The 19,108-nt window shown below is 32.1% G+C and overlaps 1 protein-coding gene across 1 annotated transcript; it reads left to right on the forward strand.

Annotated features, from left to right (window-relative positions):
- Nucleotides 1-713: 713 nt before the first annotated feature.
- Nucleotides 714-18,031, forward strand: LOC127739314 (nuclear exosome regulator NRDE2-like). The gene is made up of 10 exons (XM_052250984.1): nt 714-834; nt 3,452-3,524; nt 5,763-5,815; nt 6,212-6,332; nt 7,044-7,981; nt 8,904-9,158; nt 10,388-11,779; nt 12,332-12,456; nt 14,119-14,190; nt 17,819-18,031. The coding sequence occupies exons 1-10, from the start codon at nt 780-782 to the stop codon at nt 17,960-17,962; spliced, it is 3,228 nt and encodes a 1,075-aa protein (XP_052106944.1). The 5' UTR covers nt 714-779; the 3' UTR covers nt 17,963-18,031.
- The last annotated feature ends 1,077 nt before the right edge of the window (nt 18,032-19,108 follow it).

The following is a 19,108-nucleotide window of genomic DNA, read 5'->3' on the forward strand; positions in this document are numbered from 1 at the left end:
GTGTATGGAGACAAATATAAAACATAAACGTCAAACCACTGGCACTACAGTCTTGTCTCTGTGAACAAATATTTACAAACGTTACGGGTCTATATAGTTATATTTTTTTAGAGACAAGTGAAGGTGTGAAGGACTATTGGACTGTCGGATTAGAGATTTGTCTCATTGGGCTGTCAGATTATAGGACTGTCAGATTATAGGTCTGCCCATAAAAATTTACCAAACATGAGGATACATGTACATGTATATTAACCAAATTTGGGGCAACAGTCAATGTGCCCCTCGTCATATTGTAAGTGTATAGTCGTCGGTTTTAATGTTGTAAGTTTTCAGTACTTAACAGTGAAATTAATAGGAAAAGAATATTGGCAGATCAAGACTACAAGAGCATGGAAGTTTATAGTAGAAGTATAAGTGCCGTGGTAACTTTTTGTATCCCTTTTGAGGGTTTCCTCTTTTTTAAAGTCATTTTTTTTTCATTCATGATGTGTGTTAATTTGTCTTACTGTTTGTGGTCTTGTTTTAAATCTCTATTGTTAATAACAACATATCTATCAAGTGTATGTATGGATGGATAAGTTTTTCAATTTTCAGAAGTCTTCTGAAATCCACAATGTCATTTCATCGTCAAACCGTTTTCAGCTTCGAAGATTAGAATTGGTAATTCTTCATCATATCAGTGGTTGATTGCGACGGAAGATACTGTCCTGAAATTCCAAGAACCAAATTGACTTGGATCAGATTGGACGTTTTTTAGTATTATTTTTTTTAATTTCTCAATGTTTCCTTCTGCCAAAGTAATTAAAACAGAAGAGAATGACAGCAAAGACAGACGTATGTGATTTTAGTTTAAGGACTAATAAATCTGGAGAGATGTCAAACAGCTCAATAAATTTCCTTTAAGTTTAAGCCAAAAAAATTTAATCAAGTAAACGTAATCAGGCATTCAGGGTACTTTCTTGTAGTACCCAGTTTGAGTTGATTACTCACTTGTTTGTGCATGTTGTGCTAGGCTTTATTGTTTACAAAAAGCACTAAACAACCTGTACAAGCCAAAAAAACTTGTCACAAAAGTTGAGTGCACCCTAGAAGGTGTACTTGAAAAGGTCCATATTTATATAAATAAGATGTGGTATGAGTGCCAATGACTAAATGAGACAACTATCCATCCAAGTAACAATGTGTAAAAAGTAAACAATTATAGGTCAAAGTACGGCCTTCAACACGGAGCCTTGGCTCACACCGAACAGCAAGCTATAAAGGGCCCCAAAAAGACTAGTGTAAAACAATTCAAACAGGAAAACCAACGGTCTAATCTATATAAAAAACGAGAAATGAGAAACACTTATGACATACCTGTCAACTGACCCGGATCCTGCGGGTGTGACCTGAGATTTTCACAATTCTGAGGGGTCACCCGGAAAACCCACCTACTATTGACCAAATAACCCGGGAATTCGAAAAATAACACGTTTTCAACCGGATTCCTTAGCCTTCAGACTGATTAGATATAAAGTGATTACAATGAAATACCGGCAAATTCGTAATTCTTCCTGGACAAGAAGTTCAACTAGCTGTGTAAACTCAGCTCAACTGACCCATTTCAGTGCATGGCTTCACTTGACATCCAGCTTTGGTGTCAAACACAATGTTAATTAACACCAATTACCTTAGCTTTAAGGTCGTAAATAATTTGTGTATTTCAAAGTTGTTTTAAAAACAACTTGAGTTACTTGCCCTTTTTTGCCCATATACAATATACTCCTTAAACTTATGTTTTTATCTGTAAAAAGATTAAATCTAAAATGAATTGAATGCATAAACATATCACTTTGACTATTGTTCTACCTTCATTGACCTTAGAACAATTAAAAAAAAAAATTTTGAAAATTACTTTTTTCATCTATACCTCCTTTAATTGTTTAACTTTTTTTATTATTCTCTAATATCATCAAATATGGGTTTTAATGATTTAATGCTGCACAACTGTATGAAAAGAAAACACAAATTGGCACATAGTATATCATGGAATGAATATGAACAGGAATTAAGGCAATATATCACAAATCTTTCCATGGCCTCCAGGTGCAATGAAATAATAATATGTACAATTTTAAATTACTTAACTCTGTGGACATGTTTTGGAAACTTTGATATAAATTATAAGAAATGTCCCCATAATACTGAAATTCAGCTCTAAAAAGTTCGTACGCGTTATGACCTGAGATTTCATTCTTCTATGCAGGTCATCACCTGCATTTTCATTGTCATAGGTTGACAGGTATGTTATGAACCACACCAACAAACAACAACCACTGAACAACAGGCTCTTGACTTAGGACAGGTGTACTTGTTTTTAATAGCTAATATTTTTATTAAAAAACTTTTTTTAGGAAAATCATTACTAGCACTGCATGCAGTTATCCACTATCTATCATTTGTCTATTGAGTACATAATTGTCATTTATACATTTGTAAGTGTACAAGACTCAAGAGGAAAGCGTGTGGATTTTTTATAAAATTTCTTTATATGTTTAGCATTGAACATGTTGAATCAACAAACAGTTACATAATCCTTAACAGCCCATGTGTCAGTCTTTAACTGGAAGCCTTCCTCTCCTTTTTATATTTAAATACTTTTCTTTCAAATATATCTCTCTTTTCATATAAATAGTTTTAATTTGGCATATTCATAAGTTTTTATTGCCAGATTTATCATGTTTATGAATTATGTATTATGTGTTTGTAAATATATATACATCTTCCAAATTTGTATAGCTCTTGACACAAGAAAATGTATCTCTTATGGAAAAAATGGGCTGTTATATTGGAGAGTGCTTTGAATTGAGGAGATCAGGTCTGAATATTGATACTAAGTCTTGTAAATAATTTGAGAATGAATGCATATAATGTAATTTTATTAATTAATTGTGCATTCATATATCATGTATATATTGTTGTTGGCTCTGATTCTGACCAATGCTAATATACTAAATATATATTTACATGTACACTGTGATGTTTATTTTTGTTATTATCAATTATGACAATCAATTGTAACTGATTTTATGCCCTTTATGGGCCCTGTAATTTGGGAAATAAAAATATTCTATTCTATTCTATATACACATATATATACTGTATTTTCCTCATCAAATTATAATATAACAAAAAATCAAGATCTACCCACTGTCTACATGGTCTATATTTTTTCAAAATTATAAGAGGACTCACTATACATGTTATATGAACAAATACTATACACAAAATTATCAGCAATACAAGAATTACAAAAATATTTATATGACTGAAACCATTAATTGACTTCTGTAAGGAGTTATTTCCCTTAAATTATTATTTATGACCATGCAATTCCAGCCATTTTGTTTTTTGTCTTCAAAACCATAATAGAAATGATAAAAATAATTGTGTTTTTTACTTTCATTTGCAGAGAGTTTGGATTGGTTATCTCTTGGAAGTTTTCAATCGGAGTTAGCAGGTCAAATTAATCAACAGCCAACTGGGTAAATTGATAACAGAATATCATACTTGTATTTTATAGGTGTAATAAATTTCAGGTCACATTTATTATTTATATCTTCATGTGGATTCCTATATTTTAGTGGGTACAAATATTTTTCAAAGGATTGAAGAAAAATTGTATTTTCCAGGATACTTGATTTTTAGTGGTATTGCTAAAGTTCCCATACAAATACAAATCAAATTTATACTTTGTTGAACATTCACTTCGTAGTAAGTCTATAATTACAAAATCCATGAAAATTGGTCCCCAACGAATAATAATTAATCCACAATATATTGTCAAAAGTCAACAAAAACAATCCAATAGTTTATATCTTATTCCATAAACTTGTTGAATAAAGCTACCGGTACATAATGATTGACAGAGATAGTCTTTAAAAGATATTTTTATACGACCGCAAAAAAATTTTTGCGGTCGTATATTGGTATGACGTTGGGATTGATTTTGGGGGTTATTCCCGGTTATGGTACCAACAGTTAAGGAATTAGGGGCCAAAAATAAGCATTTTTGTAACTTCCAGACAATAACTTGTGTGTTAGTGTATGGATCTCTCTGACATTGTACCACAAGGTTCCATATCACATAGGAAATGCTGGGATTGATTTTGGGGATAATTGCCCAAAAAGTTTAGGAATAAGGGGCCAAAAAGGGGCTAAAAATAAGCATTCTTCTAGTTTCCAGACAATAACTTGTGTTCAAGTGTATGGATCTCTCTGAAATTGTACTGCAAGGTACCATACCACAAAGGGAAGGCTTGGATTGATTTTGGGGGTAATTGCCTCAAATTATTAGGAATTAGGGGCAAAAAAGGGGCAAAAAACAAGCCTTTTTCTAGTTTCAGGACAATAACTTGTGTGTAAGTGTATGGATCTTTCTGAAATTGTACTACAAGGTTCCATATCACAAAGGGAACGCTGGGTTTGAGTTTGGGGGCAATTGCTCTAAACGCAACATGATAGTGTAATGCACAAAAGCAAAAAAAGGGGAGTGGTCAATTTGCAACAGCATAGTGTATTGCACAAAAGCAAAAAATTGTTCAAATCATTTAACCAATTCTAAGTTCTTTGACTACAGTTATTCTGTGTCAGAAACCTATTATATGTCAAATATTTAATTACAATCCAAGTTCAGACCTGTATCAAGCGCAAATATTGTGTCCATTTATGCCTCAACTGTTCAAGGTTGGAACTCTGCGGTTGGACCGTTGCGGTCGTATCCAGCTGCGCTCGGCAAAGCAATTTATTCGTCTAGTTAACATTACATACAGTCTGCAGTTAAAGTTTTAAAAACATTTATTAGATTCATAAACCATCCTGGATTTTTACCAAACTTGGACAGTAGCTTAAGCTTTTTACAATCAAAAGATAGTATCTAGAGGAAAAATTTTAATAATTTTTTCCCCATTTTTACAAGCATAACTTTTTTCATACATTTCAAACGTTTTATTTCATTAACTGTAAATCTATTATGTGCATTCCCCTATCACACTGAAAACATAGACAACAGCAAAAGTAGGCTAGACACTGTGTTCAACAGAACCCTCACAAATTTTTTTAATGAAAATGTCATATTAAAAAAAAAAAATGCTGCCATTAAATGAAATCATATGGAAGTTAGACGTTTAAATGAAAAGTCACAACACATAGATTTCAACTATACATTAAAATTTTAGTAAAACTTTGACTTATTTGTAGTCGTTTGTGAATGAAGATAGTGAAAGACTCACATGCACCTTGTGTTCAATCATTTGTTATTGAAGCAGATAAATCAGCTTCATAAAAATTGTCAGCTGTCATGTGCCGCATTTTTGCGCCTGTCCCAAGTCAGGAGCCTTTGTTAGTCTTGTATGTTTTTTAATTTTAGTTCATTTATATGTTTTGGAGTTTAGTGTGACGTCCATTTTCACTGAACTAGCACACAATTTTATTTAGGGGCCAGCTGAGGACCACCTCCGGGTGTGGGATTTTCTCGCTGCATTGAAGACCCATTGGTGGCCTTTGGCTGTTGTCTGCTCTTTGGTCTGGTTGTTGTCTCTTTGACATATTCCCCATTTCCATTCTCAATTTAATGCTTAACCGTGTGATGCATTTTTGCATGCATTGCTCTTAAACTTCCTGAATGAATACTTTTAGTGGCTGTATCATAAGGGAGCAGTGAAAAGCTCACAGTTCTATTTGTTAATAAATGAATTGAAAATATCATTTTATTTTTTCTTCAGAAATGAAGATGATCATGATGATGTTGGGAAGATTACAGATAGATCATCTTCAGGTAAGAGTTTTTGAGGAATCAGTAGAAAAAGATTGCCAGTCACATTTAAATTATCATCGTTGTAATTTTGTTCTTTCAATGCTTAGTTGAATAATTAACTAATGTGTAACGATTATACATCCATTTACCAGTACATATAATTGCAAACCATCATAACCAGTAGTATACATAGAAAAGACTTCCTTTTATGAAAGAGGATACAGGAACCTTGGTGGCTGAGTGGTCTAAGTACTGTAAATTCATGAATTTTTGCATGCATTCATTATTTCGACATTTAAAATTCATGAACAAAAATGCAAGATTTAACTATTGTGATTTCAGGAAAAGCTTCATACATATTTTGTAGGTATGCAATTCATACAAGGTTTATTTCAATTTTATTCATTTCAATTTCAGAATCCCCAGTACATGAATATCACAAAAAGAAAAAGAAAGAGAAACATAAACATAAAAAGAAAAAGAAAAAAACAAAGGTGAAATCACCTGAAAGAGAAATTCCTACAGTCAACATTATCAGGTATTTAAAGCAACATTTGATGATTTTAATACAAATTTAAGAACGTTTATTGTCGAATTTACATGCTTTCTATACAAATGTTCACCTTTTTTGAAAGAATTCTATCAGTAATATTTCTGAAAATAAAATAGATAAATGCATTTATTTTTTCGATTTTCAGTTATGGTCTAAAAGCCAAAGTTGTATGCAAAATTTTACAAAAATCTGTAAAATAGCCCATTTACTGTATTTACAGCTTTTCTACCTGAGTACAGTGTGTTCATGAATTTATATTTGCTTGTTAGATAGGTGGATAGTAAAATCGTTGTTACAGTTACCTTTGTCTCTTTTACTTTAGGAGTTAGCTCATCTAGTTATTGAGTATGTAGTCATAGGAAGTGTCCATAACTTTGAATGGACTTGTAGAGTCCTTTTATCATTCCTCAGGTGAAGGTAATTTTGACATCCTGATAATCTAGATTTTTTTATTATTGAAGGAAAGTCTCAAATTCCTGTATTGGTGCATATGGCATTTCCAAATGAAATTTTTTAGTTTCATTAGAACCCTTAAAATCTTGCAAAAAATAGTCATGATTAATTTACCTAGTATAACATGCTAGTATATATATCCACTTCTTTTGAACTTTAGTGGATAGTTTTCTCATTGGCAATCATACCACATGTTTAGGAATTTTTGTTAAAAGGGATAAAATACATATCTCTTTTTTTCAGAGAAGTTTTATTTAAGGGAAACAAGGTGTTTATTGAAGAAATTCCAGATTTAGAATCTAAAGATGCTTATAGAATAGACAGGAAGTCAGACATTAATACATGGAATTATGGTTCTCTGTATAAAGGTCATGTGGCCAAATACCATGGAAACCTGCATGATTGTATTGGATCATCATTTGCACATAAGGTGGTGATGAAAGAAAACAAACAATCGAAGAAGACAGATTTTAATAGATACTGTAGCAAAGAAAGTCGTAAACTTTGTCTTAGTATCCCATTGCAAAAGTTATTACCTAAAGGTCAAATAAGAGCTGACCACACAGAGGTCATCAGTGTGAAAGACACTTCAGTACTTAATAAAACTAGTGACATTCGTGAACGCTTATTGGATAATGCCACATCTTTATATATTCAAGGAAAAGGAAAGGAAAGTGTAAATGATGAACCTGATATTACTGAAGAGAATGCCATTTTGTACAAAACTATAGCAGAATTCAACAGAAAAACTAGAGAGAATCCGAAAGATGTTGATCTATGGCTAGAATTTGTAGATTTTCAAGATAAAGTGGTTTTAGAAGATTCAAGCAACAGAAAAGTTACAGAAAATAACATCTTAGAAAAGAAGATTTCTATTATTAAGAAAGCCATGGAAGCTAATCCAGCATGCATTCAACTTAAAATGAAATATTTAGATTTGTGTAAGGGAACAATGTCACCTGATATTGTTTCCAAGGAAATGGAGCAATTACTGTTCATTCACCCAACAAATATGTTGCTATGGCAACAGTATTTACTTTTTCATCAGAGTTGTGTATCCAAATTTACAGTGTCAAAAGTTTGTAAAGTTTACCATGACTGTTTTAATAAATTGCATGGATATATGGATGGTAAATTACACACTCATACTATCAACAAAAACCTTCATCGGGAAGTTTTAGGTAGGAAATATTCTATAAACTAATAAGTGTAATGTACATGTAGAAGAAATTGGTGATACCAACATTTAGCCCATAAAATACTAGGAATACTTTAAGGCCTAATGAAATATTTGTCTGCTTCCTGCTTCAAGCAGACCATATGTTCAATCGCTAACCTTGAAACAGTTTAATATTACATTGCCAATTATTTTTTTTAAAGTGTTTTGTGTCATTGGGGTAGACTAGGAATCATATTTCCTCTGACTTAAATTGTCCAATCTGTATTAGAAATGGCAAAAGTCCCATTGTGCAGCCACAAATAACCAAATGTGTAGTGTATGAGGGATTTGTACTTCCAGAAGACAATTTACATGATTTATTTTGTTCTCGATTTTGTTGACATGGTTGATAAGATAGACTAAAATAAAAAAAAAAGTTTTAAATTCTCACCTACCTTCCCTATTTTATTTGGCAGGAGGCAGTAAACAGACATACATTTGTATATAGTTTTTTTCTTACATAAGTAAAAAAATGTCTATGGAAGAAACCTTCAATTTTATTATTTCTTCAACTGTTTGGTCATGTTGGTAGTAATAAGCATTGTGTATTAAAGTTTTATTACAATTTTGGTAAACTTAAGTTAGAGAAACCAATTTCAGTACGCTTGTACATACTCATGTACAGACTGACAAGGATAAACCTGAATGTCCCCTTTGCCTAGTGGGGGGGGGGGGGGGGGCTAAAAGATTTAAAACAAAGAAAAACAACTTTGAAACTGTGAATGATGATTGATTGTTGGTTGCTTAACATTCAGTAGCAAGAAACTACAATGAAACCATACAATTTACATGAATAAATTTTAATACAAAAGTAAGATAGATACAGCTAGTGAAAACAGACTATCTTGTAATGAATTTTAACATTTAATCAAATTTTGTTTCAGATGTGTTTGTACAATATTGTTACTTCCTCAAGCAAGCTGGCCAGATAGAGAAAGCTGTGGCCAGTTTCCAGGCCCAGATAGAGTATAACTTGTTTTGTCCATCTGCAGTCACAGGCATGTATAAAGAAAGCATGTACCTGTTTGAAAGTTTCTGGGACAGTGGAGTGGCGAGAAGTGGGGAAAGTGGAGCCAAAGGTTGGAGTTACTGGTACACAAATAAAGTGGTAGTACCTGAATTACAGGCTACAGAAAATAGTAAGAATATTTATAACGGCTAAATTTGCTTTTTGATGAAAATGTTTCTTAGATAATTTTGATGTGAGGGTATTAACTGACATTCTTCTATTGTACAGGTTAAGTATTACAATTGTTTATGGAAGCAATTGATTTTCTTTTTTTTATGCCCCACCTAGGGGCATTATGTTTTAAGGTCTGTGCATCCGTCTGTCTGTCCCGCTTCAGATTAAAGTTTTTGGTTAAAGTTTTTGGTCAAAGAAGTTTTTGATGAAGTTGAAGTCCAGTCAACTTGAAATTTGGTACACATGTTCCCTATGATATGATCTTTCAAATTTTAATGCCAAATTAGAGTTTTGACTCCAATTTCACGGTCTACTTAACATAGAAAATGATAGTGCAAGTGGGGCATCTGTGTACTATGGACACATTCTTGTTTTAAATAATTTGTTACAAGTATAATGTTGAATAATCATGAAATAACATTACTTATCATTATTCTTTATGCCTGGTGCATCATTACAAAAATATGGAGATGAGCCAGGTATGATTGCCACTGAGACAACTTCATTTATCCACCAAAGTTCAAATGAAGTGGATGTAAGCAATTATAGGAAACCATGTCTAGTTCATTCTGAATAACTCAAATATGAAATTTTGCAAAAATATTCTGGCATTATTGTTCATTGATTGATTGATTGTAACTGTAAATTCAGAAATTATTGCGAGGTTTTTATTTATGAGAATAATGTGACTTGGTGAGTATTGCAATAACAAGAACTCACATTCTGAAATCCAATACAAATATACATGTATGTACGCATATTTTTTCTGAAATCGCAATAATTTATCTCACAATTTTGTCCATTCTTCTATAATCGCAATAATAAATGCACTCAATAATTTCTGAATTTACAGTATTTGCTTCAAACATTTTATGCACATTGAAGTTGTTGATCAAGATCCACAGTTATAAATTTGGCATTATCATTGGTTGTCAAAAATAAATACATTACAATTCATTTGGAACTCAGGTGGATATTTGTCTCATAGGCAATCATTGTAAAAGCATAGATCTCCTTATTTTTATATTAATAAATGCAGGCATTAAATTCTGAATTAACTTTGGATAATGTAAAATATCAGCCTTTACACAATATGAAACATATTTGCTGTTCTAGAAATACTTACATGTGACATATTTATTTGCAGAAAACAGGATAATTTGTAATATTATTTGTCTGCTTCAGAAAATTTGGATGCCATTGAACAAGATATTGTGAAAAAAGAACAACTAAAGTGGAAAATTTGGAAGGAAATAGAAATAGAGAGACAGTCAGCTCACTGGTTACCATGGAGACCAGATTTATCTAAGAATGAGACTGAAGAGGACTGTGAGGACTTGGATCGTCTGGTCTTGTTTGATGACATCAACAGCATACTGATGGTTTTCCCATCGTCGCTGCATTTCCAATTGGTGACATCTTTCCTCCAATTTCTAAATGTTGGTGTTGAAAGCCAAACTGTTTTACCTCCGTGTTCAATTGATAACTTACAAAGAATCATAAATAATACAGAAATAATCCTTGTTCAAGATTACATGGCTAAGTCTGATATGAAGCAAGAAATTATTAAGTGTTTTTTGGATCAAATGATAGATAAATTTGATGGTGAAAATAAAACGACATTTATTTTACACAAAATGTACTTTCACTTTCAGTTATGTCAAAATGAAAGTAAGAAAATAAATAGATTTAAGAAATTTGTCAAAGGCATGCTAAAAGAAGAGCACTGCAGAAGTAATTTATGTGTATGGGGTGCTTATTGTGATATTTTATGCAAATGTGGTTGCCATAGTGAGGCTATTGCTGTCATAGAGACTGCTTTGTCTCTGGTTACTGATAATACACAGAAACATAGTAAAATAAAACTGTACCGCATGCTTACAGAACTATATTTAGGAATAAGCTCAGGTGAAAAAGAGGCTACATTACCATGTGATCTTGGTAAGGCACAACATGTTTTAGTATGTTTTATTGAAGATACAAAATATGAAAAATCTGCTGTGGACATATCTGCCATTTCTGTTCTGCGATCGAGGAAAAAATTGGAAAGTTTATGTGATAACAGTATGGAAAATCTGACAACTGACAAGGTGCAAGATCTGTCAAAAAGTGAGCTTAAATACATCAGTGATACTTTTAAACTGCTGTCATTGTTCGAATATAGTTTTGGAAAGCATGAGATAGAATTGGCTTCAGCAGTGCTAGAAGATGCAGTGAATCATCTACAGGAATTCCTAAAAGTTGATGAAATTGAAGAGAACATAGATGAAAAAATAAAAAATGTGATGGAAGACCTCTTCGACTTTTCCATTATATTATCAAAACACCATATGGCTGTAAATATTACACCATTGTCAACTTTACGGCAGATTGTACAACATGCAATGAAAATTTTCCCAGGGAATCCATATTTTTTACAAGTTTTTATTGACATCGAATTAAAAATGTACATTTCTGGCAGACTAGACAGATATTTCAGCCATACCATTAGATCCGTTGATTCACCGATTCCTGTGATATTTGCTGTGTATTCTATATTGTGTAGACAGTCTGCTATAGATAAACAGTTATATACAGGTACGTGATTTTTACATGTTATGATCTGATTAAAATACAGACCCTCTGTTTATGCTTTACTTACAAGTGTGGACACTGGGTTGTACTTCAGTCAGAATGTAATCTCAACATACATCATTGGACATTGTATGTAGCAAGTGCGCTCGAACCCAATCTTAATTGACTAGGATAGTCAGTTTTCCTGCCAAAGGTTGTGGTTCTCCAGGTATTACCACATCTAGCATAGGAGTGGGAAGTTCAACAAATTAATAATGTTATTAGTAGTACCAGTAAACAAGTGTATTTATAATGCATCAGTTTTGTTAAATTACGCATACTACATGTATATGAAAATAAAATGCTCTTTTTTTGTTTTAATAGCTCTACAAATTCTGAATTTAAACTATAAAAAATAGATCTGCACATTTAAAAGCTTAGGAAAACAAAACTTTCTTAACTTTAGAATTAAAGGAATTACCAAAATTGCAGTAATCAAATGAATATATCAAAATGAAAACATTGATAAACTTGAACCATAAAACACATGATATTAATGACATTTTAATTTGACAGGGGAGGTAACTGTGTCATCTGCAGGTGGCTTGATCAATCGTATCAGATCATACCTAGAGAGGGCGCTAGGAAATACATCTGTCAGTCAGTGTCCTTTGTTGTGGAGGCTTTACCTCCATTCTGAGGTATTTATATTTATACATCATTGATTCTTTAGTTTATTCATTAAAGTCATATGATCATTCAAATTTAACCAAATAGAGATGCTTAAAGAGCTTTGTCTGGCAAGCCTTGACGTTTTACATTTGAATTTAACAGCATATTATATGATTTTGATACTTTATAAATCTACCTAGAGTATGATTACCAGTTGGGGGAACATAAATCTCGGAATACCTGGCTTGGATTTTTTGAAAATCTTTGATGAATGGCATTAGGGATATAGAATATCAAGTTTAAATCATTCTGGTGCTAGGGGGTGTCTTAAACTTGCAGTGAGATGAAAGTTATTTTGCTTTGTGTTGAAGGCCTCAATGTGACTTTGAGATGAAGAACAGCAATAAAAGCGCTGTTCCTTTACTTTTTGTGTTATTTGCTGTGCATGTACTGATTTTGTGTCATGGATAAATATAGATATTGTAAATATCAGCCCTAGGTAACAATATATTGCTTCTGTGGCTAGTGATTACAGCTTAAAAGATAAAAAATTTCTTAGTTTGTTTAGGAACCAATACTGACCACAATATATGCTTTAAAGCTTATTCATGTATCTTGTTTATATCAATTTTTCTTTCAAGTGTTTTTCTTCTTCCATATTTCTTGTCGTATCTTTTAGTGAGCTAACCAAGATAACTTTGGATCAAACTTAATATCACCATGATCACTGTGTCTAAACATTATGACATCATCAAATACCATGGGTCTGACTAAATATCTTTCATTTTTTTACAGCATTAATTATACACAGATATGTAAAGTAGTTGGTTCACTTACTCATATTTTTAACCCTAAAATTCTGAAAAATTTAAATGCAATAGTGTTGTGAAAATTAGATGAAAATATGTGTTTTATTTGCGTCATTAGTGATGTGTTTGTAACGTCCTAATGGTGGGTGAATTACGTTAAAAACCTGTTTTTTTGCATAATTTTGCAAAATTTATGTCAGTTTTCTGAAAAATTAACAATGATGCCTGACCCCTCGCCCAAAAATTTTGTTGTAAAATATTCTTTATAGCTTGCTGTTCGGTGTGAGCCAAGGCTCCGTGTTGAAGACCCTACTTTGACCTATAATTGTTTACTTTTTACACATTGTGACTTGGATGGATAGTTGTCTCATTGGCACTCATACCACATCTTCTTTATTTTTTCAACCAACATTTCAATGGGCAAGGTGTTAAACTACATATAAAATCATGAAATAAGATGGAAAAATGGACAGGTGACAAAATCTTTCTATTTCAGGCTTATATATTTATAATATATGAAGATATATATTTTTTCTCATTACACTTTCATAAATAATATATTCAGCAATACATACACATCAGATTTACTCAAACAATTGAAATTCTTCCAGTATGAATAAGAAGATGTGGTGTGAGTGCCAATGAGACAACTCTCCATCCAAGTCACAAAGTATAAAAAGTTAACAATTATAGGTCAAAGTACAGCCTTCAACAAGGACTGTTTATTTAAGTTACTGGCTCTACTCCTTTAAAATGGGGATTAGCTGAATGATACAGACATGGGGAATTACAATATTATATTATTATAATAATAATTGGTCTTGACGATTGCTAAAAATAGTATTGGATGATATTTATTTTTTTATATTATCATATTATTAGGTACAGTTTGGTAACCTTACTCGAGCAAAGGGTATATTCTACAGAGCTCTTCAGTCATGTCCTTGGTCAAAGGTTAGTTTCTTTATCAGCCTGAAAATTAACTTACTGTTAAATACTTTTATTCATTGGTCCAATTTTCATGGTTAAAGAAACACGTTATTTGGGATTAGTCAAAAAGATAAGATGTGACTTATATATGTTAACGGCAATAAGTGAAATTAGGCATTAAGCTTAAATCCTAGGCAATAAGCTAAAGCCTAGGCAGTAAGTTTATTGCTTAAATAATGTTAGGCATTACTCTTAAATCCTGAAAATTATGTCCAGGCATTAATGTTAATGCCTAAAATGAAAATGAAAGTAAATAAAAAGAAATGTATTCAAAATACATTTTGTACATAATAAAATAATAAGAACTGAACTTTGAATGTCAATTACATGAAATAAAATCATAAGTTAAATATTGATGTTAAAACTCATTGAATAAACCTCTTAAAATATATGCAAACTTGATGGATAGTTGTCTCATTGGCAATCATACTACATCTCCTTATTTTTATATTGATAAAAAAATGGATTGAAATTTATTTGTTACCAATTAGTGTGGAGCTATGGCACAGACTATTTCACAGTTTTAATTGACCACTGTTAATTCGTTGATCCTCATCCATGCAGTGAGCATGTCATGAATATTTCCGTTTAACCACTCAACATACTACCCTGTGATTGGAGATGTATTGGCTTCCCGTGAACAGTAACTTGTTATGGCCACATTGGCATTAATTCAGATATAACGTTAGCTGTAAATTCACAACCTTTGTCACTTTGCTGTTTATATGGCACACCAAATATTGTGAAAACATAAACTAAATTAGAAGCCACCTTTGAAGCACTTTTTGACGTAAAAGCTCTAGTAATATAAAAAAAAATTATATATTAAGTGATCTTGGTACACCATGAGAAATTAGTTTCCATCTTACTTTGATTGGAAATCAATTAAATCAACCTGTCCTCTACTGTAAAATTTTTGAATAAATCAGGTTTTTCTATTACTCCCTACTCCCTTCCCTATGCACAATTTATCATTTTACAATTTACACAAAATGGAAGAAATAGTACAATGAAATCATGGAAAATGTTTGCAAAGCCATTATTAGGTTGTTTAATTCTACAGTCTATAATGATAATAGACCGCTTTCACATATGTCTGTATGTGTTTTTCCCAAAATACCATAGAGTTCCTCTAGAAAAACATAAACTTTGAAATTTCCATCATCATTCTCTTTTACTTTAGTTACCAGTCTTTCAAACCTTCAATGGTAAAAAATGTCATACCATTTTAAAGGGGCATTAGCTGTCAAATTCATGTTCACCGATTTGACTCAAATTCTTATATATGATTTATAACATACTAAAAGGTATATCCAAATTATAAAAAGTACAAAATAAACAATTAACAATGCATGGCTCGATAATATGGATCAGCATTTCGTGTGTATTTGAGTTAAGACGCCATCTAATTAACTATCGAGGTGACTTCTGAAGACTGCCGACGGTCATATAACCCAATATAAACATAAATATAGATATAAATAGATAGCGAACTCGTGCAATTGGATTTTTCTAGGTCTGTTTGATTTCATATTATAGAATAAAAATATATGTTAATCATCGTTTTTACCTGTATAAGAATGAGTTTTTGTGGATTGAATCAGTCAATTAAATGGTTTACGATGAGTCTTATGTAGACGAAACGCGAGTCTGGCACATCAAATTATAAGCCTGGTACTTTTGATAACTATTTACCCTTGTTTCACTTTCAATGTTGACATTCTTTTCCTTTTAATAACTGAACACACATAATTCATACGTAACCCATCTCTAGCTAAGGGGTTAAATTGAAGGTCACATGAATACGGATTCAATGAGATAGAATTATTCACTTGCAAGTGAATAATTCATCAGTGATGTTTCTTAGCTTACCGGTATTTTGACAAAATTGAATCAAACTGGCTGCTAAAAGTGAATTATTATTTCACTATTTCACATTCATTAATGATTGAACAAAAAAAATCATATATTATTTTTTTTATATATAACTCGAAGCTAATGCCCCTTTAAATTGTAATAGTCTATAGCTGATTTATTTCTAATTTTGAAAGTTTAATCTTTGCCAAATGATGATTGTACTTTTGCCTTGGGTATATATGATCTTTGTTTTCCCTGATTCAAATTTATATTCCGCAACGATTCAAGAAATTTGTTGTTGCTTAAATGCTAATAATCTGGATTAAGAAGTGAAAAGACAAGATGGGTATTTAAGAAAATTACATATCCAATAAAACTGATGGAAAGTTAATGTGACTTGCAAAATTTCATATCTTCAGTTGTCTATTTTTGACCAGCTCAAACCAGCTCTACCATTGAAGAGCAATACCACAAAGAAATACGAGTAAGCTCTGTTTTGAATACAAAAAATACTAAAATTTGAAGATCCTTTAAATCAGTTTATATTAACTTTTGGAATATAATTTTTTTAGATATTACTCATCAAGAATATTTCAACGAATGTACATGTATTTGGAAGATAAACAAAAACCCCCAAGTTAAGTTATTGCCTGAAATGATGTTTGGCAATAGGTTGAATAAGCATCATCAGATTTTAGGAAATAAGCTTAAAGCCTTAAAATTTCAGGCAATAACTTAATGCCTATGCGTTAGCTTATTGCCTAGGATTTAAGCTTAATACCTGATTTCACTTATTGCCGCTAATGTATATATTCATCAAAGAAATACCCAAAACACACTTATTATTATGCTTCGTAGCTAACAACCATGTACTGCAAAATCAACTTATTTTCACGTATTTATAGATTATCGATGGTTTTTCAAGAGGGTGTTTCTCAGCTACAATCTCATCAACGGACAACAACCCTGAGATGAGATGTGACCAAGAAACATCCTCCAGTTTCAACAACCATTTATAATCTGTTTATCGCTAATTTGCATATGACATGTATGACTTGGTTGATGTTTACATTGACAACAGCATATGTGCCCCTAGTTTCTGAGGAAAATTTCTATTTCAAGGGAGTAGCATGATATGAAAAAGATCAGAGGAAAAATACACAAAATAGCAATAAACTACATTTTATGTTTAGCTCTTATAATTACTAGCTAACTCGCAGCAATTTATTTTCTTGATGTTTTTATATAAAGGAAGGTCATGTTTAACATATAGTCGCATTAACTGTTGACTTGCGGGAATTAGTTGGTTTACATTATTTTATTGTTCATATTGAGCGTTCTTAAAAATATTGTGTAAACCTGATGATGGATGGCTGCTTAATGTCCAGCAGCAAATTAATATGCATATTCAGGACCAGAACCCTGCTTTGTAATTGATCGACATGCTGAGTCAGATTTTTAATTTGCTAGTTCACCAGGTAACAGTATGCAGGAAGATACATGTATGTCACCTTACCCTGACACATTATTCTGACTTCGAGCAGACCAGTGTTTGCTCTTACTCCTTAATGCCGCATGCTTAGTGGAGAAGCAGCAAATACCAATTTTAATGTCTTCGGTTTGACCCGGCAGTGGTTTGAACCCACGACCTCTCACACTCAAGGCAAACACGCTACCACAAGACCACCAAGGCATTATGTCTAATTATTTAACTTTATTATATCTTTTTTTCTAGGCCTTATATTTAGATGCTGTGTCACTGTTTACCAAAGATAAAATAGAAGAGATTGTGGACTTGATGACGGAGAAAGAAATCAGACTACAGATCCCACTTGAAGAGGTTGATATTTTGATGGAAGATGCCACTGACAATAATTAACTTTAAAGATCAGAAAACTTGGGCTAATTAATAAATAAAGTGTACTAATGGCTAAATTCTTTCCTAGAACACATTATTCAGTTCTTATTTTTATGCTCTGCCTACAATAACAGGGGCATAATGATTTCTTGTGTGTATGTTCATCTGTTGGTTTGTTTTTCTCATATCAGGTTGAAGTTTCGGTTTACGGTAGTTTACCATGAAGTTGTAGTCGTCGCCTCATCTAGAAACTTGGTTCTCATGTTCATTATGATGCAAACTTATGTGAAGATATGCCAAATTAAGGTTTTGATCCAGATTTCATGGTTCGCTGAGCATGGAAATGTGATCATGTGTGCGGGACATGGTGTCATATAGAAACATGGTGCTAAAATCAAATATCCATTAAAAATACATTTTTTTTTTTCAATCTATGGAAATAAATGTATCCACAGCACAATGTCATAAGCTAAATAAATCAAGACACACCTTAATGTGCCAGTGTCATTCATTTGTTTGATGCAGTATAGAGGACTTTCACATTCCTGCATTTTCCCCCTATATTTTTGATGTTACAATGCAATTGTTATTACATCACAATAAAGGCATATTGTTATTTGATGTCCTTTTGATATAAAAACACATCATCTAATTAGCATGCTTAAATGAAACTTGAATCCAAATTTCAGAAAGCCCTTAATTGTAGTTCTTGAGAAAAATAAACTTGAATAATTCAGCACCATCTATCCACTACCGTTTCTCGAGGAGTAATCGTAGTGATCGGAATATAACGACTGGATTATTCGGATTAGAGAAAAATGTGATGAAAATTTCATAAATGGCCACCATGTGTAAGAATATATGATTGTTCTGTAAAAGGTCACAGGCAGTACATTCCCCTCCCTCAGATCAGGGGTATATAAAACACCATCTTGAATATGCAATATACCTCCCTCCCTCAGAGAAGGTATAACTATCATGCTATCATCTTTAATAGATATTCATGTAATATTTGTAGCTGGACTTCACTTATAAGCATCAATCAATCAATAAATAAATATTAAGAACAAAACAACAACAAAAAAACAGTAAATATTTATTAGACAATAAACATTGTAACAGGAATGTATAACAACAAGCTTAGCAGATAATGGCAACAATGATTAT

This window comes from Mytilus californianus, unplaced genomic scaffold (assembly GCF_021869535.1).
Source record: "Mytilus californianus isolate M0D057914Y unplaced genomic scaffold, xbMytCali1.0.p SCAF_4, whole genome shotgun sequence".
Lineage (NCBI taxonomy): Eukaryota > Metazoa > Mollusca > Bivalvia > Mytilida > Mytilidae > Mytilus > Mytilus californianus.